General features: G+C 40.4%; 1 protein-coding gene across 7 annotated transcripts in view; it reads right to left on the bottom strand.

Annotated features, from left to right (window-relative positions):
* Positions 1-11,578: 11,578 nt before the first annotated feature.
* The window catches only part of ELAVL4 (ELAV like RNA binding protein 4), an 86,990-nt gene continuing 72,240 nt past the window's right edge, over positions 11,579-26,328 (bottom strand). For 5 of the 7 annotated variants that reach the window (XM_072128480.1, XM_072128481.1, XM_072128478.1 and 2 more), the window contains 5 exons: positions 25,341-25,444; positions 20,480-20,633; positions 19,197-19,422; positions 16,893-16,931; positions 11,579-13,106 (listed from right to left, as the gene is read on the bottom strand). In XM_072128480.1, coding sequence (XP_071984581.1) covers positions 12,779-13,106; positions 16,893-16,931; positions 19,197-19,422; positions 20,480-20,633; positions 25,341-25,444 — 851 coding nt within the window. In that variant the 3' untranslated portion in view covers positions 11,579-12,778. The remainder of the gene's footprint in view (positions 13,107-16,892; positions 16,932-19,196; positions 19,423-20,479; positions 20,634-25,340; positions 25,445-26,328) is intronic. The other 2 variants (XM_072128479.1, XM_072128484.1) reach the window with 1 other exon arrangement.

Raw genomic sequence — 26,328 nt, 5'->3', positions numbered from 1 at the left:
ATGATCAGAGAAAGCAAAATGGCATATGTGCAATGCAACTGTAATGGGCTTCTGCCACCTGTCTTTAGTGATAATGAGGCCCCTGTTGACAGGTTCCCTTTAAGCCATGTCCTTTACTACTCTAAATCCAACCCCTTGTCAATGTATAATACCCAAGTCATGACACTGTAAGAGCCCCACTTAGTTGTCCCCTTATGGTATAATGGCTCCTCTTGTCCCCTATATTGTATAATGTACAATTTCTCTAGAACACCCTACTCTATACAGATACCTTTCCTCTAGATCTGCAATTACATAATGCCCCCCACTGTATAAACACTATAGGGGGCCTTCTGACTTGTCCTATCAGTGACCACACAGGCTCCCTATTATAATGCCTCCACCTATAATGTCTCTCTTTTGTGACCCCCATTGGCATTTCTCCACCTATATTGTGCCCTTTTGGTGCCCCTCCCCACATATACTAATGCTCATCACTTTTAATGTACTCCTTTGGTTCCCCTCAATTGTCCTTCTTTTGATACTAACCGTTCCTTGTTCCTGCACAGAAGATCTTCTCCCTTCTCTGCTTCTGTTGTCTATGGCTCTGAGGCTGGCAGACACAATGACATCATCACATTGTGCCCGCTACCCCCAGAACCACAGACAGCATTTGCGGGGATGAATGGTGGAGCAGGCGACTGATTCTTGTGTCACCATTATGTTCAACTATATCTGTATCCTGAATCTGGAACATACCTCCCCCCACAGTGGGATAGACCCCAAAATCTGTGACTGTCCCACTGAATCTGGGACATTAAGCAGAATCTGGGACATTAAGCAGATTTAGTCCATAGTACCTAGCCACCAATCATCTTTCTCTTTGAGTGACCACCATTTTATTACATGTAGCTAAAAATGGTCACAGAAAATCCAATTTCTGATTCCATGTACTAGATTTCTCATCATTGATAGACTTTGCGTATATATAGAATTAATCTTATCCACATTTTATGTGCATTTTCCAGTAGCTTCCCAATCTGCATCCTCTCTGTGTGATGGAGATTGTAGACCTAGCTGCTGTGACTCCCTGCTCCCCCTCTCCTCTCCATACAACTTCTATGTAATTTGACATCTCCGTGACTTTCTGTCTGTATTGCTTTCAAGATGGAATTCAGTAGAAGTGTCAGAGTGAAAAGCCGATTTAGAGGAAAGAAGGGAGATGATAAGAGCCAAGGTAAGTAGAGAAAGAAGCACTTTCCTCCGATAAGACATTACAAGACTGATTGTTCTTGATTTGCTAGAAAGGACATGGATGGATTGTGTTATTACATAGCAGACAATCAGAGAAGGTGGAGCTACAAGGCAGGGGAGGGTCAAAGTAGCCTAAACCGATTATGGCTGACACAGGAGGTGTGTCTTAGACTACCACCACTCCCTGCAGACACTGTAGCTTAGTAGTGGTCGCAGATCACGGTTTCTCCGGATTGCGCTGCACTAAGACAAGACAAGCAGCGAGATCTGAAGGCATGAGCAGCAGATAATCCTCCCCTTGTAGGGTTACACTTATACTTGCTCCAGACTAGTCTGTGGCTTTGAATATTTATATCTGTATTCTTTTTGGTTGGGTTCTGATACATGGAATATTTAGCACAGTTCATACATCTAGTCCCATGTCTGTCATGTACTGCCGGTAAGTGACCCTTGACACTGTTTCCCCTCATTATATCCTTACCGGATCATTTATTAATCTTCTCCACATTAGCATGGATGATTTCATTCTCTTCTTGTCCCCTTTCACCTCCGACACTCCCTTCCCATTATTTCTTCATGTAACCCCCTTCCTCCATTATACAGGTATCATCTCTCTATCATTTCTCCACCTCTGTCATATTGGATCTTATTTGTCTTCCCAGTCTTTTCTCCGATCTTCTAGTTACCTCTAGCCGCCTGTTCTCCACTGGGCAAAGTGAATTCATTGCCAAATCTTACATTTCTATACATTATTTAAGCTAGTTTTCCATAAAACACATAGGGACACATTTACTGTGGGGCTCATTTACTAAGGGTCCGAATCGGGCACTTTCGTCAGGTTTCCCGAGGATTTCCGATGCGCGCTAAACTGCCCCGGGATCGGATTTTGGCACCGGCTTTCACGCGACAGAAATTGGGGGGCGTGGCCGTTAGACAACTCCACGGATTTGGAAAAACCACGGAATTTAAAAAAATTTGTGTCACAAGATCAGCACTTACATGCACCGGGGCGAAGAAGGTGAACTCCGGCGGATCTCAGCGTAGCAGCAACGGATATCTGGCGCACAACCTTAGTGAATCCCGGTAGATCCAAATCAGCGTTGGAGAACGCGCCGCTGGATCGCGACTGAAGCGGGTAAGTAAATGTACCCCTATGTGTACTATGTGCAGTTACCTAATTAAATACCTGTGCAAGCAGTTTTCACATAAAAGAACGTGCAAAGTCCGACAGAAAACTAGCTCAGGGGTTTTAGTAAATGTTGCCCATAGTCTCATGAAATACGTATACGAATTTCATCTTCTTCCACCTCCACCCTATTAAAACTAGAGATAAGTAAACCTGAATTATAGGTTCCGCATCATCCATTCACCAGCTCCACCTAACCCGAATGTGTTGCTTGATGGGCAGCAGAGCAGCCAATCAGGTAGCTTTACGCCCCTAGTAATTAGGCATGGCTATGATTGGCGAGATGTGTTGACCAGATGTCTACCTGTCCAATCACAGCCATGCCTAATTGCTAGGGGCATAAAGCTGCCTGTGTTTGGGGGAGCTGCTGATCTGAGGATGGTGAACCTAAAGTTTCATCTTTGATTCAAACCATAGACACTGCAACATTGAACCCATGACACTGAATCATGCTATTGGTGCCCCAATTTACTACCAGAGCAATTCATTGCCCTCTCCAATCCATGTTCAGTGCTGCCTGATTCACCCTAAACATCCCACTTTCATCCCTGACAGCTTAACTCAATGGAAGCCAAGCGCATGCGCGGATCATGAAACCCATTTATTCTTTCCCAACAAGTGGGCAACAAGTAACTACTTGCAACTCTTTGCACCATTGAGTATGAGTTGACTAGTAAGCCACCACGGCATGCGCCCCATTTCCACAGCGATGTCAGCACTGAAGGGCTAAGGGTTGGGATAGGACACAGTAGGGGATTGGTAGCTCTGAACATGGATGGCTGTAGGGAGATGCAGTATGCCAGAGAGGTGCGTTGTGAGCGAAGTCAACACCCCATAGTCACCAAAAGGCTCATTTTTTTTGTCCAGTTTTCTTTAATGTCTATTAAACATTTGCTTAATGAGGGGTTGGCTCCAGGTTTCAGTAGGGCCCTGGGTGACAGAGCCTCAATGGGCTCTTTGCAGTGAAGTCACATGGTGGTAGTAAAAATTCAGAAACTAAAACATATTCCCTAGTGTATCATCCCAAACAGCCCCTTCATTATTATTTTTTATAAAGCCCCACTTGCCCCTATGGATTCCTCATGTACAGTCTTATGTGGGGCCCCACCAGCAGCTCTGGGCCCCAGCACTTGCCCGTGTATGCCAGCACCTGCCCTGCCTACACAGCACAATTATTGGTTTGGAAGGGGACTCTCTTTAATATTAATGGGTTCCTGACTTAGTGCAAGATATGAAGGTGTTAAAATATGATATCTCTAAACATCACAGGACAAATGGAAGTATTTCTTTCCTTCCAGTAAGAGGCCGACGTGACTGATGTCTCTGTGTATTCACTGGCTGTCAGGAGGCAGCTTAAATATCATGAATCATCTGAGCACAGGTCGTACAGCCGGGCCTGGCACACTCCACCGCCTTAATGCGACCAATAAACTGGTCAAGAAGGAAGATAAAATGTGTTTTATGTATTCTATCTCATGGACAGGCAGGAGAAACACACTCATTAACACTTTCATTGGCAGGAAAGATTGTGACCTCATATCACAACAGTAGAACGGGTCAAGGACCGGAGCCGGGAAGAAAGAGCATTCACCGCTTAGATTTGTTGGTTGAACAAATCCGGTATGTTTTATTGAGCAAGGATGGCTGGCATCCAGGCTTTTCTCCTCTCAAGGTCACCGGTGAGGGCTTACAGGATAAGGACCTGAGAATCCTAGCGAATGTCAGGCTTATAAAACGCCCCGAGTTTAGACCAAAGTCTCTTTGATATCGGACTGCCCCAAACTGGATGATAAGGAATCTTCCACCTATCGAGACATTGATAGATACCAAAAATAGTGTCAACAACAATATAAGATTTAGGCCGACTTTTATTTAATTGAGACCTACCAGATGCCCCATTACACCACACTACACCACTGTAGTCAGGGGGGGGTCGTGGAATTATCTTAAGATATCCAAGCTAAAAGGGATTGTCTACAATGATTTATTTTCTATATTAATGGCATCAGCTGCTTTAAAACGAACTAAAATAAAAACCTTCAGTCAAGTGCAGTGTCTACCATCACCACCGGCCTCTGTTGGTTCATACTTATTACAGCCCAATGAAGGTCGAGGGTACCGGCTGTAGCGGGGGCAAGATGTCAATGTGACAACACTGATGAGGTTTGGTAAAGTCTATGCATCAGCAATGGAGATGATATAGTCATGAGTCAAGGGGTGTAATACTGTATATTTCCATTTTCATAGTATCATAGTTGAGAAAAGACACTTGTCCATCAAGTTCAACCAAGGAAGGGAAGGGATCGGATGAGGAAGGGATTTAGGGGAAACAATTCTATATAACATAACCATCAATGTTATTTAGGTGTAAAAAGGCATCTAGACCCTTCTTGAAGCTCTCTGCTGTCCCTGCTGTGACCAGCGCCTGAGGCAGGCTATGCCACAGCTCTCCAGCTCCAGGGCATCCTTTTTATGGACCAGTACCCAGAACTGGACAGCGTATTCCAGGTGAGATGTTTAAATGTTCTCCTTTTTTGACAAGACAAGTGCAAATTTACGTACATCTTGTCATAAGGAGGTTTTATTATACACCCAATCCCCTGTTCAGCACTTATTTCCCAAAAATAGAATTTTTTTAAAAATTGGTAATCATTTAAAATCATTTGGGGGCCAATATAGACTAGGCTGATTTTTAATGGTGAGACCCAGTACTGCCATCATTTGCAGCTCAGTCACATTCAAGTAATGGGGTTGAACTGTAATACCGGTGATAGCCACTGTGGAATGTATGGCGCTGAACCTGGCAAACAATGAAGAACAGTTAACACTTATTGGAGAAATCCCACCACTGATGGGGTGGCAGGAGTCAAACCTTAACGGAGCTGATATTAATGGACTATCTAATGTGGTCACCTTATATAATCTAAGGAATATATATTTGAAGTACAATGTAAGTATCCAAAAGTAATCTATTCAGACACTTAAGTATAAGGTTGAATGCACACACCGTGGAAATGGTCTGCCAACCAGACATGGGAACAGTTAATAGAGTAACCGCCGGATGTGAAGTCCTTGAATCATCTTTTGGTATAATGCAAGGACTTCCCCTCTGTACAAGTTGTGTAGTTCATGGGATCGGTAGTGGATTATAATATAGCCAGTTTGGGCAATCTGCCCCCTGCTTGGAAATGCGCCGACATACGATCGTGTGCATTCGGCCTAAGTTGACGGATAATGCTTGGTGCCTGATACCAGGCTGAATTACTTGAAATGTTCTGGATATTGGGTCAAGGACATGAAGTTCTGTTATGCGTATCCTTCTGTTATGTGAATCCTTAGGTTTTCCTTACAGTAAGTATATTGAGAATAAGATGTCCATCAAGTTTCTTGAAGGCCAAGAGAGGATGAGAATATGGAGGTGGGCAGACTTTATGACGGCCCTAAAAAGGAAAAGTCCTACAATCAACCATTAATCTCCACCTAATTAGCTTAATTAGCTTAGAATGCTCTATAAATTTCCTGAGCATTAATACTCAATGCTATGAAAAGCCATCACTTGTTCCTGCTATGACCTGCTCATGAGGACGACTATTTCACTGTTCTTATTGAAAAGATGTCCTGATGCCCCAGGAGAATAAACCTTTTTCAGATTAAAAAGTCCATTCCTTTTGAGAAAATTTTACATGGAAAAGCCTTTCCTTCTGTTATATAGATACCCGGGACATTCGTGACCAGGATTGGGTAAAGGGAACCTGTCAACAGAGGTGTATTTTTCACTGGTGACAGGTTCCTGTAGATACTATACAGTAGATGGCATTGGTGTTTTTATCCAATGAGTGGCTTAATTTGTTAGCAAAATATGCATTATCAAACTTTACCGGGCTCCCTGCCACCACGCGCAGTGATGTCCCGGGGGCTGCGCATTTCAAATCCTATCGTCTGCCTGCTCATTTGCATAATAGATTTACTCAGCGTCCGCTCTACATGATGCAATCAAACCCCCTCCCACATCCTCCCTGTACTGACCCACCCCCTAATGATGTCGGCCCACCTCAGAAGGTGGGTCGACATGGGCAGTGAGCAGCGACGCGGCTTCCTGCACCTCATTGCGCATTCATTGTTTTCAGACACCTCACAAAAACTTAAAAATCATTCATTTCTATGGGTGTTTTCACATTTCAGTTGTTTTTCACTGATCAGTTTGAAACCTGTCCTATTCACAGAAGGCAATAGAAGTCTATGGGTTCTCTCATGGCCGGCGCCATAAATCTGTACATAAGGAATCCATGGGGGGGGGGGCTTTCTATAAAATAACCATGAGGGGTCTGTTTGGGATGATAAACTAGGGAATATTTTAGGGAACAGGAGACTGTTTGAGTTTCTGAATTTTAACACCGCCACATGAGTTCATTGCAAAGGGGCCACTGAGGCTCTGTCACCAAGGGGCCTACTGAGACTCTGTCACCAAGGGGCCTACTGAGACTCTGTCACCCAGGGGCCTACTGAGACTCTGTCACCCAGGGGCCTACTGAGACTCTGTCACCCAGGGGCCTACTGAAACCTGGAGCCGACCCTGGGTTCTCATCAGTGTTTTTCACTGAATAGGTTCGGAAACGAGGTGTTCTGTTTTCTAACCAATGGTGAACCTTCAGTTTTCTTATGCGGATATGGAATAAAAACGGAAACTAAATGGAAACAGCACTCAATGCACACACAACACACACGCCAGGGAAAATCCACCCTTAGGCTGGAACATATGAGATACCTGTGGAAATATGGCTCCGTTCTTCCAAAAATAGAATCCACACCTGACCATGGTTTGTGCCAGTATTGTATCTGGAACTTAGCTGTAATACTATGCACAACCCATGCTCAGAAGAGGAGCTGTTTTTGGAAAAAAGCGGCCATGTTTTTCAACCCTGAAAACCCCTTTTATGTACAACTTCTGAGACATTAAATAATGGTCAAGTATTACTGAAATTATGGGACACAGTGGCAACCCTTACCAGTGATTGATTGCATACATCTGCCAGTCGGCTTTTCCTAGGGATAGGTGGTCTCTATATATACAGGTCTCTATATACAGTAAAGGTGTCATGCAGACAAGTACAACGTACAATGTAATGTCAAAACAGCTAATAAGAAACCAATTTATTCACCAAGTTTCTTTAGTATTTGTTCTGTTTTTTTCGTCTTTTGGGTTCCACCATAATTTAACCAGGTAAATCTGGATTTGTGTTACTTTCGTGATTGAAAATGAACATCTACTTTGTGGCCTGTAGGACATTATCTTCCTGCACAAAAATTAGTCAAAATGGTAGAATTAAACTGCCCTTAGGATGAAAGGGACTAGAAAATAAAAAGAAATAACAACGTTAAATATTGTTAAAATCTAAAATAAAAATTACTGTAATTTGTGCAAAATACTTCAATTTTGAAAAATATGGCAAGTAAAAAGATGGTAGAACTAAAGTTCTGACTGAGGAAATCTTCAAGGAGGTGGCCAATTGGTAGTGTTTATTTTATGAAGATTTATTTGATCACAGGCCATTGGGTATACAGGCGGTCCCCTACTTAAGAACACCTGACTTACAGACGACCACTCGTTGAAGGCGTACCCCTCTGCCCACTGTGACATCTGGTGAAGCTCTCTGGATCTTACTATAGTCCCAGCTGTAAGGTGTCTGTAATGAAGCTTTATCGATAATCCTTGATCCCATTACAGAAAAAATTTTTGAAACTCTGATTGTCACTGGGGCAAAATAAAAAATTGTCTGGCTCTACAATTATAAAATGATAACGTTTTGACTTACATACAAATTCAACTTAAGAACGAACCCCTGGAACCTATCTTGTATGTAACCTTTATATACTTGAAAGGTCATGAGGATTTTTGGTCATTTTTTCAGGGTTATTTTTAGGTTCTTGTTTTCATGTTTATAGTAACTTAAGGAAAATGTCGGTTTAAAGACAGAGGAGCCGATATAGAAATACATGTAATGTGAAATGTTCACGTTGTTGCCTATAAATACTCTAAATAAACTGAAAATGTACATTTTTGTCAAAGTAATTTTTGTAATTGACTTTTTTTTTAAAATGTAGGATGAATCACTCTAGTTCTGTGACTTATTTATCCCAGAAAGTTCAACGTTTAAAGCGCCGGATAGGAATTGCAATTAATCATGTGAAAAAAAAAACTTGTTAAAAACTTTTTAAATTTTCATTTTAATTAAATCTGTCATCTTAATAAAGTCAAAAAGGTGATAAAACTCAAAAAAGGTGATACATTAGTAGCTGCAAAAATGAGAAAATAAGATGCCAGTACAACCATTAGCCAAGGACTAGACTGCAAAGATTTCATCAAATTTACATTTTCAAAAACTGTCATTTAGATCCAAAAATAGAATTGTGGCTTGATCAGTCTTTGGGAATTTAAGGAATTTAAAGTATCTAAGATTAAAGTGTTTTCCAGCTCTAAAAACTGATAGCAGATCTTTAGGGTTGGACATCAGATTGGTGGGACACCAGTCAATCGGGAACCACAGAAAAGTGTTTCCAGTGCCAAGTTTTGGTAGAATCTGGTGTCATTCACTTGAACTGGACAGAGCTGTTTGGAGCTGCAGTACCATGTCCAGCCTCTAATTAAAGCATAGAGCTATGTTTGGTCTTCAATTTAAGGTATCCATCTCTTATTGAATGACTTTGTAGTGGGTCGGTCAATAATGTCATCATGGGCCATCAAGCTGTAAAACTGGAGAAACTCTTTAAAAAATTCATATAAGTTATTTGTGGATCATCTCGTGCCAAACCAACCAATAATCCAATTAATTTAATTTATTTGGGATGATACGGATCAGCTAATTCAGTGTAAAATATATCAGTTGAATAAAATATGTATTGTTGAACCCTTATAGATAACTCATATTGGGGTACCAAATCCCAAACCCCACAATTTATCCATAGATTTAGCTTTCACTGGGATTGTCTTCTGCTGGATCTTCAAAATCTAGATTGACAGGTGCTGTGGTGCAATCCGATGACTATAAGATTCCACACGCCTACTTGATGGCCTTAACTGGCAGTCTCCGTAAGGAGAACTCTTACTTCCCGGCGGCAATTCCCATGACAACATATATCTCCATTTAAACTACAATTGTGATTTTTAAAATTTTAAAAACAAAAAGAAAAAGTTGTCCCTAGGGGGAAATTAATTCCAAATGCTACTAATTCAATTGTTTGGGATCCAAGATACTAGCATATACTGGTTGGAGGACATCTACTACATCTAAAGGACTGTAAATCGACCACACTGGTGTGTGACCCCTCTGCCAGGAACGATGGTAGAGTAGGAAGCTTTGTCATCCAGATCTGATAACTGAAGTAACTGCTTGGGGTACTAAATTCCCCAATTTTTTCCCTAGCCACAAGTTATTGACTCTTAATCCTTTTCCAGTAGGATTGTCTTCTTCTGGATCCTTAGCACCTGGATTGGACCAACCCAACGTCGATCATAACAACTATTTCCAATATATCCACAATTGTGATTCTTTAAATCAAGATAAAAACAAATATATACAGGCGGTCCCCTACTTAAGGACACCCAACTTACAGACGACCCCTAGTTAAAGACGGACTCCTCTTACTACTGTGACCTCTCTGGATGCTTTACTATAGTCCCAGACTGCAATGATCAGCTGTAAGGTGTCTGTAATGAAGCTTTATTGATAATCCTTGGTCCAATTACAGCAAAAAATTTTGAAACTCCAATTGTCACTGGGGCAAAAAATTTTTTTGTCTGGATCTACAATTATAAAATATACAGTTTCGACTTACATACAAATTCAACTTAAGAACAAACCTATGGAACCTATCTTGTACTACATAACTCGGGGACTGCCTGGTATTCAATCTTTGTAAATGGACCCAAAAGTTGTAGATTTAAAAAAAAAAAAAATTAGACAAAGTAAGCACGTTATATATAACCATAACAACGTTTTATTACCATTAAGACTAAACTTGTATTGAAAAGATTTGATATAACAAGACAAGAAAAAGCAATAGCAAATTTTAACTATCAACTAGATTATGCATAGCGAGTAACTTTTCCTAGTACTCAGGGAAGAGCAGAACATTTTTTATTATGTTTTATTTTTTAAAATATAGAACGGTACAGAGCACAAACATACTAAAATTATCAGTGCACTGGATGTGGGAGAGCCGATTCTTCCTTCGTCTTTAGCCCGTAGCTCTGTTCTTGTATCCATCCGAAGAACGTTAGAAAATAAAGACCCAGTTTTTTGTTGTTGTTTTTTTTGTTGTTGTTGTTGTTCGTTTTTGTTTGTTTCTACTGTGCATTAAGAAAAAATATTCACGACAAACATGACAACATATCAAACAATATTTCTACACAAGTTACCTTGATACGCTTGTCAATCAAGTTATCATAAGAAAAAACATTTTAAAGACATATACAAACAGAACTAGCAAAGGAGTACAACTTAATAAGAAGAATAAGAAGAAGAATAAATTAACAGAAAATTCCAAAAAGAAAATAACTTTATATATATATATTTATATTATATATACACGTACACACACAAGAAATGACACAATAATATGCTTCTTCCCCATAGTTTAAGTAAACAAATAAATAGACTAGCCAAACCTGCTATAATTGATATTGGCCAAATGCATTACATCAGCAAGTAAATAAATACGTGTTGCAAGCAACATAAAAACAGTGTTTTTTAAAATTTTTCCTTTTTAAAATGTGCCAACGCAGCCCCCCCTTCCCGTTATATTTGGGGGACGGGGGGGACGTAAAGTGAACTTCGAAAACTCTTTTCGGAACAAATTTTTAAAGCAAATGTTTTCCTTTTTTCTTTTTTTTTTCCTTTTTTCGTTTTTGTTTTAATTGTTATTCTAAACACATTACATTTAACTATGATTACTAAGATATGTAAATGATTTTTCGTAGCACCTACAGCTCAAACTAAGGAAGTTTTTTTTTTTTTTCGCCCCCGACCCGAAGAAAGGAAAACAATAATAATAAATAAATAAATTAATAAAAAAACAACACAAAATAATTAAGTTTTCTTTTGTTCTGCAGATATCCCATACTGATGACTTAAAGAAAAAAATTGTCTTGAAATGCACCTCTTGCTTGATTTTGGGTTTTGACTGTGTGTTTTTTTTTTTTGGGGACCTGTGTAGTACACTCTCCCTCGCTCAATAGTATAGTTTTGCATTATGCTTATGAAAAGATACGAAGACCAACTGTTTGTAACCCATCTCTCAAAAAACATTCTACTAATCCAATTTAAAACATATCTTGTTCTCTAAAAAGTTACCAGTGCAGTATGAATGACAAAGTTGTCAATTTTTTCCCCCTAAATTAGCCAGTCAAAATATTATTTTATTTTTTTTTTCTCAAATCCAGATTTCTCTTGTAAAAATTCTTTATATTTTTATAAAAATAGATTTTTCTGGAAACCCATTTTCAGCAAAGAGACAAACTCTTTGGCAACATTGTTCATTTATTTAAATTGTTTTGCGTCATCAGGTTTTCGGACCTTAGTGGTCCCCGCGTAAAACCTCCTTTCAACACCTAAGTCAAGAAACAATACAATCGCAATGCAAAAGTCATTATTTTTGTTCCCTTTTTGCACCAACTTAAGTATATTGTTTCTTTTTTTTCTTTTTTTTAACGATCCTTTGAGTGTTAGAACCTTTGCTATATTCCCACACTAAAAGGACTTTAGGAAAGGAGTAAGAGGGGGGAACCGGCGGTCACCAATCTGAAAGGAACAGAAAAGAAAAGCTGAAAAAGAAAAGAAAAAACATACTTTTTTTTCTTTTCTTTATAGTGTTACATTTGTAAAAATCGTTTGTTTGTTTTTTTTTTGTTCAAGTTTTTTTTCTCTCATTATTATTATTTTTTTTTTAACTTTTTTTTAACTTTTTTTTTTTAACTTCTTCAAATGAACTCATGGTCATCTTTAAAAACAGCCACCTTCAAAGAAGGTGTAAAACTAGCCGGCTGGGTTAAAAAAGCCCTGCTCATTGTAATCTATGTATATTATATTCAACGACAACAGCTATGAAAGAACATTCAATGCATCAAAGTTTTTTTTTTTTTTCTTATTTTCTTTTTTTTTTTCTAAGCATTATAAAATCCTTTCCGGGTTTATCACAGGATATCCAATGGTAATACTTAGGCAACATTGGCTTATAAAGTCCATGGTTGGTTATAAGCCATTGAAAGTCTTTTGTTTTTGTTTTATTTTATTTTTCCGTCTTCTTTTTGTTCGTGAAACAGAATTTGTTTTGTTTTCAGGTTGATGGAGATAGGCTAGAAATTCAAGACTTGTGGGTTTTGTTGGTTTTAAAGGAAACCTGCAGAACTCTGTCTCCCAGGCGGTATCCGTTAAGGCTGGCAATAGCCATAGCTGCTTCGTCATAATTGGTCATTGTGACAAAGCCAAATCCCTTGCATTTGTTGGTGTTGAAATCACGGATGACTTTGACGTTGTTGACTGCCCCAAATGGGCCAAAAAGCTGCCAAAGGACACTCTCATCTGAGTCGGGAGAGAGGTTGTAAACAAAGATACACCAGCCTGTACCCGTGTGCCCAGGGATATTCATTCCGACCAGGCTTGTCATTCCATCGATAGTGATTGGAGAAAACCTACGAGGACAAAAAGGAGAAGTCGTCAATTACGAGAAAACATAAGGAGACGGTAAAAGGAAAAGAAAAAGTTAAATCTTAAGGTTAAAACAACCAAATAATGAAAAAAAAAAATAATAATAATAAAGATAATTTTTTACACATTTCCACTTGCTCCCAGTAGTTGCTACATATTAAACTACAGAAGAACTCATTCACATATATCCAGATGTGGGACTCAGTTACTTCCGGCTTTTAGAGATCAACTCGGGAGAATTGGAGAATTTGGTTCCTTAAGGAGGGGGAACCAATATCAAAAGTTTTTCAAGGGTATTTGAGAGATGTCTGATCATTGGGGGTCCCACTACTGGAAACCCTACTGATTACGAGAATGGAGGTCCATTGTCAATGCTCTCTTGGATTATTCAGTTGAAGGAGATGGGAAGTAACTGATACCTTGGCCTGATATATGTGTTTAAGCCCTAAAAAACAAATCAGCAAAAAAAATAAAACATTTTAGCTGCTGTAGAATGTTGTAAAACTTGTAAAACTCTTGAATTTATGTCTTTGAGTTTCTGAGTGTGTCAAGACTGTGCGTTTTGGAATTCTTGTATGTTTTTATGCCCACCCATGTTGGTTGGTTAAAGACCTTTCACCGCTTCTACCAACATGAACCATTTGCATCGTTTCCCTAACCGTTCCTGCAAATAGGTTTGGCATCAAATATGTTAAAGTAATCTACCCTAAGCTTGAGGAGACAATCTGACATCCCCACCCAACTACAGAAAGCCTGCTTAGGCTCCAAGCACATAACAGTATTGGGTGCCGCACAAATTGCGTCCAGATCATGGCCCCAATAGACATCTATGACACCCAATCAAGATGCAGTGACCACAAAAAAGCATCTCAATGCATTGTGACAGAGCAGGACAGCCCTACCGTAAAATATAGAGCAGTTCCTGTCTCTGGTCCAATTTGTTATGGCCCGTTTCTGGCCCAGGTGAGCGCACGGTTGGGTGCATGGCCAATTAGCATGTTAAAAGCCAACACTAATATTATGGAACCAACAGAGTGACACAGTAGTCTAGAATATTTTTGTGTATTATTTCTTTCATTTTTTTTTATAGTACAAATAAGTTTTTGTTTAAATTTTTGTACTATTTTTAACCTGAGCCAATATTACAGGAGAATTACCCTGTAAGGAAAAAATTGCTTTGTCCGTTTTTGTGCTCCTTTCTTCTACTGCAATTTAGCAGTGTTTTTGAAAGCCTTCTCAAGTCCATAAATAAGAGATAGATAAGGAGAGAAGGATAAAGAGTAACTCCTTACAAACTAAGAGACTATTTCACTTAAGTATTAAGCTCTGCAAGGAAATTAGACTTTCCAGTCACTGTCTGTAAGGAGTAAAGCAATTAGAAACTATTTCAGCTTCTCCTTATCTATCTGCTGTCAGTGTGAGTACAGGAGGGAAAGTGAATTTATACACACTGCTAAAAGTAGAAAGAAAGGAGGGGAAATCAGGGCAAAGAAACTTTTTTCTTTGCTAAAGTTTATAGTAAAGTTTTCTATCTGCTCTATTGATTTCTGTGGGTTCTTCGAGATAAGAAACATTTTTTATATATGTCTGTGAGGTGCACTAAAACAGTAAACATCTTATACTCACCTTTCTCCATGCTCCCTTTCACCCTAGGCTTCACCCGTTACTGCCGGCCTCTGTTTGTATGTTGTATGTCGACTTGTGCTTAAAATTTAGGCTGCTGTGGTGCACAACCATTGTTTATGCTACATCATTCTGTTATATATACACAGAGGCCGGCCATTAGGAGGTGGTGCCGTGGATGAATGGGAGCGCAGAGAGAGGTGAGTATATGATGTATATTGTTTTACTACATTGCACAGCCTTTTATCAACTTTTTTCTAATCAGGGGAATCCCTTTAAGCTTTATAGCCAACTGTATGTACGTGTCCTCCAAAATGTATATGTAGTATCATTAACTAGTTAATTGAGATTATTCTGTTCTCCAGTTTCGACAATATGTTCCACTCTCAATGACCTTGAACTAAAAGTCACAGGATGATTTGCCAGCCGCATTGCTGATAATGTCATTAGGATTCCGTAGTACATATTGCAAATAATTATAATTTACATTAATTGTTAATATCTAGCTGTAATGACCAAACTAAGGCTGCGTGTTGTTGGATTTCCTGACTAATGGCTGTTTATTAGCGAGTGGATCTCAATTAAATTAGGTAATTGCAAGATTCACTGCATATATACAACACTTTTGGAGAGGTGTACAGAATGTGCGGAAGAAAAAAAAACCCAAATCAAAGAATCTAAACATTTTTTTTTATCACAGTCATTAAACCTGCAAATAAAAGAAAACTCTGCTACAGTTAAGGTGCCGACGGCTCCACAGGTCATTTATTATCATGGAGGCCACACGCTCTATTCATAGTGATATTTGATATTGAGATCAAGGGTTGTGAATGGCTTAAAGGGGGTTTTCAGAGCTGAATATTAAAGGAAAGGATAGTTCATTTCTATCAGATGTGTTTGGGACCAACACCCAGCACCCCCACAGATCAGCTGTTCTCATCTTCTGAAAGAACAAACAGTACAGCTGTCAGTGCAATTGGAAGTTGACTTGTAGTACCTGGACTGACCACTACAAAGATAATGGCACTGTCTGCTTCCTGTTTCAATATTTGTTTACCTACCAAGAATATCTGATCTATGTGGGTGCTGTAAGTTGGACTCCACCAATCTGATATGGAGGTCATAATCCATGGATATGTTATCAATATTTATAGCCTGTAAAACCCCTTTAAAGAGGACCAGTCTCCTCCTCTGATATGTCTGTTTTATTATGCTGTTCCTATGAAGTGTTTTAATAAATTGACAACTGGGTGTTAACCGTCCCTTTTTGGTCTCTATATCATGAGACACATGGCAGTGGGGATAAGATAGTGTCATCATGTGCAGGGACACCTCCTCCCAACTGGCCACACCCAGCTGACAACTTAAATTGACATTCAATAAATTGGCAACTGGGTGTTAACCATCCCTTTGTGGTCTCTACATTGTGTGACACAGGGCAGTGATGATAGGATAGTGTCATCCTGTGCAGGGACACCTCCTCCCAACTGGCCACACCCAGCTGTCAACTTATCCATAAATTGTGTTGTGTCAATCCAACAACCGAGGATCGGCACAACACAAATTAATAGTGAAAGATACAATTTTTTCCCAAAAATGGAGAAGCAAGAGGGTTCGTGTTTCCCAATAAGAAAACCACTTTTGTAAGCCCCCTTTATGGATATTATAAAGGGGTGTCCTTTTTTGGGGACTCTTTCAATGTCTAATGTTTACTGGTTATATAGTCCGAAATCTCCATTGAATGACTCTACATAAGAGCCTTACAAGGTTCTCAGATGCCGCCATGGAGATTACAGACCACCGATCGTGGTGATCCCAACCCTAACCCCACTCCATCGATATCTCCTATAACCAGGGAAACCGTGGCACCTTAACTACCAATGAAGCCCACCTGTGAATAAAAACAAAATAGTGAAAAAAATATGGAACACCACAATGTACTGGCATCTTCAGAAATGAAAACCAACATAAGTCCCAACGTAAAAGAACAGAATGTCACATGCTGGTGGGGAAAAAAAGAGCAATTAAACAAACACAAATAAAGTTAGTGAATTGAAAAAAAAAAATAACAAAAACAGAAAAGAAATAAATTATAGCGCCAATCTGTGCCAACATGGACATCTGGCATTCTGTGAAATTCTAATTACCTCTTAACGCCATAGGCCATATTAAGCAAATTGTCCAGCCTGAAAGAGAAGGAGTGTCTTTGGGTTAATGTCTTACAGATGGTAAGAGAGCTCAATGGAGCCGTTATTAATGACGTCCCTTTTCAATAGAAAGACAAATCTTCTACCATTCGATGAGGGCCGATAGCACGTCAGCCGGTAGGAGTCAATCAAGTCGCGTTTCATACTCCGATAAAACCTCCAGAAATGTAACATGCTATTTTTTTAACCCTTGCTCATAATACTCTGCTTTGACTGAAGAGAGGACTTTGGCTTGGCGCTCTTCCTGTTGCCCTACTTGTTTGAGGCCCCCAAATTAATCAATCGGTTTGTGCAATGTTGACACTTCTCTGGATCCCCATCAATCTCTTCAAAAACCCAACATCACCCAACATGTGACCACTGCAGTCAATCATTGGCCTTTGCATAGACCTCAGACACGTCATACATCCGCCAATACATCCAGTCACTAGAGGTCTAACTTAAATGGGTGCAGATGGTAGAGTGGCATCAAGGTCTTGGAGCCTTGGAGGGGGGGGGGGTAACGTAACTTGTGATATGAAGGGACCATATAAATATATAAATTATAGCTGGTGGACAATGCAGATTTTGAATTTGGAACCTAAAGGTTCTGGATACACCTCTACGTGCCAAAACATCACCACATGGCAAACAGAGACTGGCGAGAGATTAGGGAAGAGCCACAAGGCATTGGTAAGGTAAGTTATGCCTATTGATACTTTCAAATTAATTTAATGGCATTGGACAGGTACTTATGGTAGCTATGACTTCTGACCCTCTCATAAATGTGCATGCTTGGTCTGGCCAATGGGAAGTAGCTATTGCCAGACAACTCTAGGGGCATGGTGTAATTCAACATGGTTGACCCTTGTTATCACTGATACATACAGTGGGGAAGAGTAAGGACACCTCCATGCAAAAACTGTAAGATGGATGGATGGATGGCCCTTTATATGTAAAAGGGATAGCACTATGCTGATTGGTGGTACCTATAACTCCATCCAATGGGAACATTGGCTTGTCACTCCATTGACTGTCTACAGAACTACAGATGGTTGGGTGCAGCGCTTGGATATATCTGGCAATGCCTACTGCCATCAACATGTTATCCGGTGAATAGGAGATGACAATTAACCTTGAGACAACCCCTTTAATCAAAGGAAGCTTCTTGTCTGGTTGCCAGTCATCATCCAGAATTCCCAATTCCAGATGCTTCCCCTTTAAGCGTTGCACACTCTAAACCATATTGGGGGCCTGGGAACACACGCTATTGAGTTAATATGCAAAAATGTGCAAAGCGGCTCGACAATCTGCCATCAGTTTGCCTTTTTCTTCTTGTAGTCAAAAAATGTTAATTATATGTACTGCTTGAATTGCTCCCTGATCGACAGAATATTATGGTTCATGCATTTTGGTCCTCGGCTGTCAGAATTGAGATGATTCCGCCAGTAGACACTTGCTCCATTTTTGGAACCGTATCAGAATACAGGATGTTACATTTTTGGAGGAAGAAGAATGGGGGGGTGTAGAAGCGCTCACCAAAAATAGTTATACATTTAGGAAGAAGGCAAGCAATAATTAATCTTTTTTTTCCCGGCTCTGCATGCACAGATATTAAAAAATGATGACCAGTAAAGGATTTCGGCTTCCCAGCTCTGCCTGCCAGCTCTGTGAAGCACCGCGGGAGAATATCGGAGAGAGGTTGATCAATACCTTCAGAAACTTGGCAGAAGATTAGTTCTCAGCCTTGAATAAAACGGGCCTTTGAGCAGGGCTGAGTGAATAATCAATCCATCGTACGCAGAGATAAGGAGACATCCGCACTTACACCGTATTACCCTCTTTCCGAAAAAAGAAAAAATTAACCCTCAAACCCTACAGAAGGGGACACCACACCAAAGCCACCCTACAAAGCTTCGCCCCTCTTCCCGTCGTGGATAACATTTTTCCATTGTGTGACTCCAGACACGATGGTCTCTATTTGCATATTTTCCAGCCAGTCGTACTGTAAGTAATCTCTTACACTACAGATGAGGAAACTAGCCAACAAATCAATGACAGAAGACACACATATTAGCATAAACAACGTCTTGAGCTGCCGCTACATATGTCTTACCAGGCCCCGCTGCTCGATGGAGTGAATGAAAATGAGTGATTTATTACAAGACGATTAGTTAAGAGATATCATATCCAGCGCATTTAATAAGTGCGGACTATTAGCAGAATGAGAATCGTGAGATGTTATTGAGTAAGGGTCATAGTTACCTGAACCGCTGTGCCTGGTGGTGGAGAGGGCCCGGATAGCGCCTGTTGGGCGACTGGTAGAGCTGCGAAAGTAGCGCTTGGCTGGTTTTCTGACTGGGGTTGTTGGCGAATTTCACAGTTATCGGTTCAGTTGCTCCGCTTGGCTTCTGTCCATTCAATCCCTTTATGGCTTCCTCGGCCTCTATTCTCTTGTCAAAACGAATAAATCCGACTCCCCGAGACACACCTGCCGAAGAAGCTTAGTTAAACCTTTCAAGAAAACCTGTAGTACTATCCATACACATTGACCAAACCCAATGTTTGAGAAACCATCTCACAATCTCTAGAACGATTAGATAAAAGTTGACTCAATCTCTTGACTTTGGAGGGTTCTGCCCACCATATTGTGTGTATGGGGGTCTTCCAACTAGAGTTGACCAAATCATTCGAGATTCAATTTGCTGAAGCTTCTATCAACTTTTTTCAAAAGATTCGGTTCAGGCTCAAATGAAACCGATTTTACTCCAATTGTTCTGGAAATCTAGTCTTCTAAAACACTTATTTTTAATAAAAAGTTGTATCGCATTTAGTTCATTATTTGGAATTTTTTTTATCAAAACCTATCCTATCCCTAACTTTAACCTTAATATACAAATTTCAAGGACAATTTGAGCAACATCAGTTTATCTGAAGCGAATCAGAAAAAAAATTACGCCATTTGCTGTCGTGAGTTTTCACCGAATCTATGAATTACAAATCGAAGTCAACTCTACTCCCAACTCTCACCCAACAGAAGATATTAGGGAGGATAAGGATCAGGTAAATGGGAAACTTATCTGTCTCATCCATTTGTTCTTGGGAGATAAGTAGCTGCCAGTTGCGTCTCCATTCATTACACCGAGCCAATCACGTATGGATCGGGTAAGGAGACATGGCTGTAGGATGTACAAAAATTTGATTCTCATGTGATATGTAGGGGGCACCCAACTCTTACTTGAACCTATATATGGGAAACTGAGGATCAGGCATGTTGGTTTTCCACCCACTGAACTCCTAAGTTCAAACATCAATTTAAATGAAGAAATGTCATGTTCTACAAAACATTTTGCACAAAAAACTCAGATTGGTCTATAACCAAAGTTGTCAACATTCCTGAATTAATAGTCAATTTGCCTGGTGCCAGACTAAAAAGGGGAATATTTCTGAAAACCCTTCCAAAAAATTGGTCTCCCCAGGTGAGTTGTTGGCTTTAGCATTCTCTTTTGGTTTGGTTGAGGATTAATAGCCACCATAGAGCCACTTACCTGTGACTTGATCCACTAAGATTCTTGAGGTGATGATGCGCCCATACTGTGAAAATAATTGTTCCAGTTCTTTCTGGGTCATGGTTTTTGGAAGGCCGCTGACATACAAGTTAGCATCGCGAATTGATGCAGAACTGGGCCGGGCATAGGAAACCTGACAAAAATGAGGAGTTTGTCATCAGATCACTGGTAAAGAATAGACAAATTATATGGTGTTAGGTACTAGATGCCTGGAGCCACATTCAGCTTAAAGGGAACCTGTCACCATATTTCAACAGATACAGCCAGTGACGGGTTCCCATAGTGCTCTATTAATGAATTGCCCCCCTTATTTTAGCTAGAAATGGTTTCCCTCATATCCCCATAAAATGAACTTTATGTTTTCCTACCTGGCATCAGTGGGGCGTGTACTGCTCATTCGGTCTCTCCAATCTACTCCTCCCCATGCTTATGCTTCCTTACTAATGAGCCTATCATGTCACATGACCAGGGTGATGTCATCTAAGGTCCTTTACCCACTAACATTAACATCTACCCCATGTATGTATCTGATCACATGAAATCACAGCAGCCTCCAACTTCTGCTCCTCCCCATCCTCCATGGAGGCTGCTGTGATCTTATATGATCAGGGATTCAAGCAATTAATCTCATTAGCCAACATGTTATCCAACATTTTTCTGTATATAGTTCCCAGGGTGCCAAACTTTCCCTTATTAAAGGGGTTGTCTTTGGTGGTTAATATCCCTTTAACATGTCTGTGTGTGCAGACCACACTGGGACCAGACAGATGCCCTCAGGAGTACGATGTATAAAGATGCCCTCATTCTAGGATCCTCTACATGACCATAGATAACATGATGGTCAATTATTCTGGATGACTACCTTGAGTGTCCGCTCTGAGCCTCCCCCGCTGATAACTACCAATCCCCAGGGTCCAGAGAGGCCAAACACATGACATAGCGACCAATATAGAAGCGCTAATTAGCTTTCCTCTGGATCCCCTATAATAAAGGGGTTGTCCAAACAAGGGAGCTCCATTAATGTCATTATCTGAATGTTATTAATGGAATGGCTTCCTATAGTCATGGGAGGCTGTATACATCACTGTACTGCGGACGCTGGATGACATGTTAACTATCTGCAGTCCAGGCACAATCGATTGTAAAATGTAAATGTAAAACTAGCCTGCAGAAATAATGGGGATCCCTCACTCTAAATATACAATCATATCTGCAGGCAGCATGTAATAGATCAGGAGGAACTGAGCACATTGTACATAGTGTCCTTTCTACAGGCGGGATGTTATAGAGCAGGAGGAGCTGAGCAGATTGTACATTGTGTCCTATCTGCAGGCAGCATGTTATAGAGCAGGAGGAGCTGAGCAGATTGTATATGGTGTCTTATCTGCAGGGGGGATGTTATAGAGCAGGAGGAGCTGAGCAGATTGTACATAGTGTCCTATCTGCAGGAAGCATGTTATAGAGCAGGAGGAGCTGAGCAGTTTGTACAGTGTTCTATTTGCAGGCAGCATGTTATAGAGCAGGAGGAGCTGAGCAGATTGTATATAGTGTCCAATCTGCAGGTAGCATGTTAGAGGGTAGGAGCAGCCGAGCAGATTGTACATAGTGTCCTATCTGCAGGCAGCATGTTATAGAGCAGGAGGAGCTGAGCAAATTTTACATTGTGTCCTGTCTGCAAATAGCATGCTATAGAGCATGAGGAGAGGAGCAGATTGTATTTAGTGTCCTATCTGCAGGAAGCACATTATAGAGCATGAGGAGCAGAGCAGATTGTACAAAGTGTCCTATCTGCAGGAAGCATGTAAGAGAACATGAGGAGCAGAGTAGATTGTACATAGTGTCCTATCTGCAGGCATCATGTTATAGAGCTGGAGGATTGGAGAAGATTGTACATAGTGTCCTATCGGCAGGCAGCATGTTATAGAGCAAGAGGAGCTGAGCAGATTGTACATAGTGTCCTATCTGCAGGTAGCATGTTATAGTACAGGACGAGCTGAGGAAACTATACATAATGTCCTATCTGCAGCGCTATTATGCCAGATTTACCCATATTCTTTTTTACATTTTAATGTGAAGGTTTTCCTTTAACTGATCATTGCTAATAGTAACCCTACATTTAGGGAAACTATGTAAATAACACGGCTCTAATCCGCAGTCAATGGAAACACTCATACGCTTTGCCGCTAAATGGGAACATAATGAAGACTCTTTCCATTAGTCTTGATATCCTCGCCATCCCCCTTAAGACACATCAAGCCCAACCAACCCCCGAACACAAATGATCACTTTCCATCTTTATCCGTTCTGTGTTTTAAAAATAGCCGCTGAGTCAACGCGGAGAATGTGACTAATGTTAGATTCAGCAGAACGGAGAGAGAAAGACAAACTTGCAGTTTTGTATGATTGGCTGGATGTGGGGTTTCTAGTTCAGCGCTCAGAAGAACTGTAAATACGACTCGTACAATTCACTCTTGGAAACATGGATCTCAAATGTCATTTGTAGGTCAAACATCTCTTTGTGATTTCAGCTTCCAAGTCGGCAAGAATAGCAGCCGAGCCGGATAGGAAGAGCGCCAGCTAACAAGGGAGAGGCTCAAGAGCAAGCAAAATTCGGATTTCTGCCTGTGTTATTTAGTGGTCATTATAGGCGCATTACACCACAATGTGACCTCTATACTATGAGTAACCTTCCATCAGAATCCATCCTGATAATCCAGGGACATTACTCATAGATCCAGGCACCGGGACCGTCTTTTATTAGTTACCCAAAGCCTCTTTTTTCTAAAATCAACTTTGAAAATGATGCTAATGAGCTTGAATAGCTCTTAGGGGCGTTAAAGGAGCCCCCACCATAAAGTAGCTTCAATGGCGGTTACACTTTGTCACCCTCCCCCTGATCCCTCAACACTTTCCTCTGAGGGAAGTGCTTCTGCACAGTGTTACAGCCTTTGAAGTTGCAAAATGGTAGAGATCAGCTAACACCACATTAGCATAATTTAAAGAGTTGATTTTAGAAGGAAGAAGGCTATGGATAACAAATCTAACACTGTGGGAGAGGGGGAGGTGCTTTTGCATAGTGTGATAGCTTCTTAAGCAAAAGCATGGTAGAGTTCAGGTAACACCCCATTAGCATAATTATAAAAGTTGATTTTAGAAGGAAAGAGGCTATGGAAAACAAATCTATCACTGTGGGAGTGGGGGAAGTGCTTTTGCACAGTGAAATAGCCTTTGTAGCTACATCATGGTAGAGTTCAGGTAACACATCATTGGCATACTTTTAAAAGTTGATTTTAGAAGGAAGGTGGCAATTGGTAACAAATCTAACACTGTGGGAGAGGGGGAAGTGCTTTTACACAGTGTAATAGCTTCTGAAGCTACAGCATGGTAGAGTTCAGGTAACACACCATTAGCATAATTTAAAAAGTTGATTTTAGAAGGAAAGAGGCGATGGATAACAAATCTATCACTGTGGGAGAGGGGGAAGTGCTTCTGCACAGTGTAATAGCCTTTGTAGCTACAGCATGGTAGAGATCAGGTAACACCCCATTAGCATAATTTTAAAAGTTGATTTTAGAAGGAAGGAGGCAATGGATAACAAATCTAAGATTATTACCACAATCACTTGTTTTATAAATTATCTACCCTGCGTCTGTTTCCCTATTCATTGGAGATATTGCGGGACAGGGGGATAATGTTGTTACACCCTGCTCCAAAAAAAAGATGAATGGGATTTCTTAAAGGTTTTCTTGGGACTGTGCATTTTGGAAGTGCTTTGACTTCTATGAACTCCAGTATGGAATTTTTATTGGTAATGTTACCGAAATAAAGATGAATCGTGTCTGAAACTTGGCTGGACATTGATCACAATTCTAGAAGGGGGGTGCTTCCTGCATCAGGTCCAATAAAATATATTATATACATAAAAACACTGCTAATCAGTTCTGTCTTCCACCCTCCTGATGCTCTAATACTAATAATAATACTAATGAATTATTATATATGATATAACATCTCCCTTTCCTTCCCTGATTCAACTTAATGGTCTTTTTTCACTATGTAACCATCTTTCAGGATGTGAGACTCCAAGATTTATCTCATGCTGCACCAATCCTTTAGAATGCGCTACCTAGTAAATTAGATTGTGGGTCCCATAAAAATACATTCCCTACATTTACTCAGTGCTATATAGTATCCCCTACACTCCACTGAAGAATACACGATACATGTTTCTAATGTGAATGGAGCCACAGTGGTGCATAAGCATTACCGCTCCATTCATCTTCTATTGAAGTGATAGAGCACATACATGACTCAGGGTGATAGGGGTCCCAATGATCAGCTACTTAAGTTGCCACCAATACAAGTTCTTGGACAACCCCTTTAAGTGATTAACTTCATTCAATTGCATAGAGGTAGGAAACTTTAACTTGACACACTTGACACTTAAAGGGGTTGTCTAGTGATAGCAAGTTAGGGTCTATCATAGGGATAGGGCCTAACTCGCTGATCAGTTGGATCAGTTGCATCAGTTGCATCAGTTGCATCATGTCCATTGTACCCCCGTTGCAACCGAGATGACCGGAGGAGCCAGTTGCGCATGCGTCGGCTGCTCCATTCATCTCTATGGAGCTGACGGAGATAGACCAGCATGCGCGACTGGCTGCTCAGCTCATTTTGGGTGCAACGAGGGTACAAGGGTCCTCTGTCTCGTGATCCATGGGGGTCCCATAACCTGACAACCCCTTTAACATTATATATTTGCATCACAAATGTCCCAAAATAATAATTTCTTACAATTACAAGTCGGTAAACCTGACCCCCGACATAAACGTGTCCTCACCTTGATGGTTTTGGTTTGTAGTCTGAGTCCATTTAAAGTGTTAATGGCTTTTTCTGCATCCTTTGGATCAATGTAATTAACAAATCCATATCCTAGGCTCTGCCCTAGATGGGAAAAGAAACAGCAAATTAGGGACCAATCATCTTATCAGTGGCAGACATGATTTACATAGAAATGATCTTCACCAAGGTCATCCCAGCCATGAAGGTCATAGGAGTTTTTTTGGTGTGACAGTCAGATCCGGAGCGGCGAGGCCCCGTGCTCATCTGGGTACACGGAAAACGTGAAATTATCTCCGCAGATAAACATTTCAGCCTGTCATGTAAAATTAGTCAGGACTGAGGTCTGTGATGTATTTAGTAGAAGAAGGTTTTCTGCTTTTAATGACATTTATTGGTTTGTGGCAGAAAAGCCGCCCCCGAGGCGTCACGATCCCATAGCCGGAGCCATGGATTGTCACACTGTGCGGATAACTGTGGTACCGCAAGAGATACTGCAGATCTGATTGCAGCAATTTCTTCTTTTATCAGATCATCCAATATGGTGCCCATCATATGGCGGCTATAGGGAGCTTCTATGTTTACTTCCAGTGCATACAAATCTGCCCATTAAGGACTCACAAGTTCACGACCCGTTATATCACATTATTAATCTCTGTGATACTAAGGGCTCTGGCACCTGCGTTACATCACAAGACCATGGACAGGTATTTATCCACTGGAAGTCAACATGGAAGCTTTCTACAGATTGACAGCAAGCAGAGATCTGGAAAACCGTGAGGATTTGATACAGAAAGTATATTGGAAAATTGTATAACTATTCACTACACAATATAACAATATCAGTTATGTGCTAAAAGTGGACAAACCCTTTAAGTTTATGTGTTTCTAGATTGGAATTAGATTGGATGGGATCTGTCATTGCAGCCACACTAGTAGACAACCAACTTTCTAAGAATCAGATAACACAGGTTTGTACTTGTTATGTA

This window comes from Engystomops pustulosus, chromosome 10, assembly GCF_040894005.1.
Source record: "Engystomops pustulosus chromosome 10, aEngPut4.maternal, whole genome shotgun sequence".
Classification (NCBI taxonomy): Eukaryota; Metazoa; Chordata; class Amphibia; order Anura; family Leptodactylidae; genus Engystomops; species Engystomops pustulosus.
The sequence above is the reverse complement of the archived record's forward strand: the minus strand, read 5'-3'. Positions and strand labels throughout refer to the sequence as shown.